The sequence below is a fragment of the Apis dorsata genome, unplaced genomic scaffold (assembly GCF_000469605.1).
Source record: "Apis dorsata unplaced genomic scaffold, Apis dorsata 1.3 scaffold_92, whole genome shotgun sequence".
Taxonomy (NCBI): Eukaryota; Metazoa; Arthropoda; class Insecta; order Hymenoptera; family Apidae; genus Apis; species Apis dorsata.
The window spans coordinates 852,095-855,456 of record NW_006263390.1 but is presented as its reverse complement, the minus strand read 5'-3'; the positions used below and the strand labels follow the sequence as shown (position 1 = coordinate 855,456).

The following is a 3,362-nucleotide window of genomic DNA, read 5'->3' as shown; positions in this document are numbered from 1 at the left end:
TATATATATATATAAATCATTAACAATAATTAAAGAAAAAAAAAATAATATTCTCGAATGCAACGTTTTTAAATATTAAATTAAGAAAATGTAACTAATAATTTTAAAATAATAATCCGAAAGAATATTAAACTTTTTATTTGAAAACATTTAATGAATTTAATAAATTTAATTAGTCATTTAATTAGAATTATAAAAAGGAAAAAAAAGAAGAGAAAGAAAAATATTGAAAAATAATAAAAATAAAATGAAAACGCTAACTCGCTACCAGTAAAATTAAACTTTATCACCAGATACTGTAATTGGAACAAACCAGCCACAAGCTGGTCGAGTATAAATTAATGATAAATAGAAACAAAGGTTGTCTTTCAAATTATTCATTCTATTATTGTATTTGCTGCCTTATTTCATTATTATTTCTTTTAACGCAAAATTATTAAATTTCTCTTCTCAAATAATTATAATCTGTTTTAAATCGCACTTAAAAATTTAAAAATGTATCAATAAAAAATATTTTCTATATTTAAATGCATATACTTTAGAAATCTGTTAAAATTTTATGCCGTAACTGGTCTTCTTGCAAAATCTCTGTTTTAATTTCTTCACTTTAATATTTAATTCGTATAGAAAGTATATTTTTTAAAAGAAAAATATACATATGTAGTATAGTAAGTATAGTATAATATATAGTATATTTTATTTTATTTATAAATATTATTTATAAAATCAATTTATTTTATAAATATTAAATTTAAATAAATTTTATTAAGCATATAATTAAGAATATGTATTATATATTATTGTGTGTTAATAATATATATATATCTATATTATATATATATTGTATATCTATGATATACATATTAATAATATTTAATTTCTTTTTTATGATCAATTTTATCAATTTTGATTATATAAATATGACCAAAAGAAAAAATAAAGGAAGTAATGAAATAATTTATTATGTTTTCTTAATTAATTAATCGTTTCAATGATGTTTCAAAGAATTTTAATACTTATATTGTTTGATTGAACATAAAATATATATAAATTTTATTTAGCTTCAAATAGCTTTTATAAAAATATAAAAAGAAAGTAAAAATACTTACTATTTTTGTTACCTTCTCGTACTTTGTACGTTAAATCGGTGAATGCTAAGTCAACCGGTGGTCTTTTCGGCAAATGAGTAATCGTTTTGTGTTGTGCAGGTACAATTTGCAAACGAGAACCAGAACCTTTTCTAGGTTGTAATAATATTTCATTAGTATTATCTTCATTCGAACAATTTCCTTCGAGCTTCATTTTGTATCTTTTTTAGAACTTTTATATTGAATTTGTTAAAATTTAAATAAATTTTTTATCTTTTTTTTTCTTTTTTTTTTTATGATCGATATTTATTTAAACGAATTGACTTTTTCGTAATCTTGTATTCTCGCTCTTTATTGCATAAGTATACAAATTCTCTCATTGCCTGAAAAATTATTTATTTTTAAATTTAATTTTTCTATTTATCTAATGTAATATATATATTATATTATATATGTTTAAATTAAAAATGTAACCTTTTCTTAATCACAAAAAATGTGATGAATTTTATTTTGTTATATTTAAGGATATAAAATATTACTTATTATATATAATTGTAAGTTTAAAAATATTTATTTTTATATTGGAACATATTACACATTTCTTTGACACATGAATTTTATTAATTTTTTTAATTATAGAAAAATATAAATTTATAGGCATTTATTTACATATATAATTTTAACAAATCTTTAAATATCATAATTCTTATTATTAAATTCAATTTGATAAGATCATTTTATCTTAAAGATATTACAATGAGGATTTTAAAGATATGATCAAATATATTTCAAATAACGCGCGTTCTTACATTATTGAACTAGCAATACGAGAGAAGTCGGTCAAAAAGAGACGACCATAACTTTAGGAGTATATGTTTAACAACTGTATAGACCATCAACTTTATCCTCGAGTCAGAAACAAGAGTAACTCAACTTCTATATTCCGCGTCTTCGAAGCACATAACGATATGGTTAAGTAATTAAAAATAAAACACACGCTTACAATTTTTACAATTATACATAGAACAACAATGAACGTTTTTAAAATTATAGAATTAAACTCATAATAAACTATTAAAAAATTGAAGATAGTAGCCAATTCAACAATCCCTCAACGATGCACGAACCTCGATGTCTCGAGACTGACTGACTGACTCAACCATTTAGCTGCATCGCGGCCATCACCATTGACCGCCGTTGCTTTCCAGAGTGCTCTTTCTCACTCTGTTTTTCTTTCCACTTCTCTCTCACTCCTTTTTCCACGCATCTACCATCTTTTTAAGGACACAACAAAGAAAGATAATCAAGAGAGTGATGAGTTAATATGATCAAAGTCGAGATCGTGAAGGAGCTATTTAGTTATGATCTTTAGTAATCGTTGCTCTATTAGTTGACCGGTTATGATTAATTAATTTATTTCAAATAACATTTAAATTTTTTCTCTTGAATTTTATTCCTTCAACACGATTATTAAATTGATTAATTTTTTTAAAATTATAACAATAAAAAATGTTTAAAACATATTTTTCTCAAAGTTGTAACAAAAATTCAGTTTTAATACAGTTTTAATAAATAATAAATTAATACCATTTTTTAATTACTCTTATAATTAAGAAAAATGAATGTAAAATACTTCAAAATACATTTGTTTGTTGTATATTATTTATTATTATTAAAATCTATTATAGAATTTTAAATAAGTTGCATGTTATCTATTATAATAAAATTATTATTTGTCTTAATATTATATTTTTTTTAAAAGATTAAAAAATATGTTTTGATTTCTAAAATTTTATGCACGTCATTGACGTTTCATTAGACGTCATCATATGATATGTTGAATTTAAGAACGATTATAATAATAATTTATTATTAATTTAGATGAAAGAAAAAGCAAATCGATAGTCTCATTTTTTTGTTGATTTTTTATATGTACATAAAAAATTAAGGTACATTTTTTCTTTATGTACAAATGATTTTTATTTCTTAATTGAATAGAATATGTATTAATTATTTCGTGAAATAATAAATTATTTATAACATATTACATTATTATATATACTCATCATTATCAGTTGTTTATACATATTTTATTTTTTTTTTATTTCTTTTATATCCTCACATTTAATTTTGTAATCATATACAATTATATATATTATATATATATAATTAATTTTTTCATTTAATAATAGATTACAGCAATAATGTATTGTGAAATTTATCATAACACGATATATTGTTAATAATCTTCTATAAGTTTTTTATTTAAAATAA

General features: G+C 20.6%; 1 protein-coding gene across 3 annotated transcripts in view; it reads right to left on the bottom strand.

The window, feature by feature from the left end:
* Window positions 1-2,452, bottom strand: part of LOC102676364 (ATP-binding cassette sub-family G member 1) — an 8,056-nt gene extending 5,604 nt beyond the window's left edge. Inside the window, exons 1-2 of one of the 3 annotated variants that reach the window (XM_006611744.2) lie at window positions 1,563-2,452; window positions 1,110-1,471 (exon numbers count right to left, since the gene is read on the bottom strand). In XM_006611744.2, the coding sequence (XP_006611807.1) occupies window positions 1,110-1,302 (193 nt within the window). In that variant the 5' untranslated portion in view covers window positions 1,303-1,471; window positions 1,563-2,452. The remainder of the gene's footprint in view (window positions 1-1,109; window positions 1,472-1,562) is intronic. The other 2 variants (XM_006611745.2, XM_006611746.2) reach the window with 2 other exon arrangements.
* Between the last annotated feature and the right edge of the window lie 910 nt (window positions 2,453-3,362).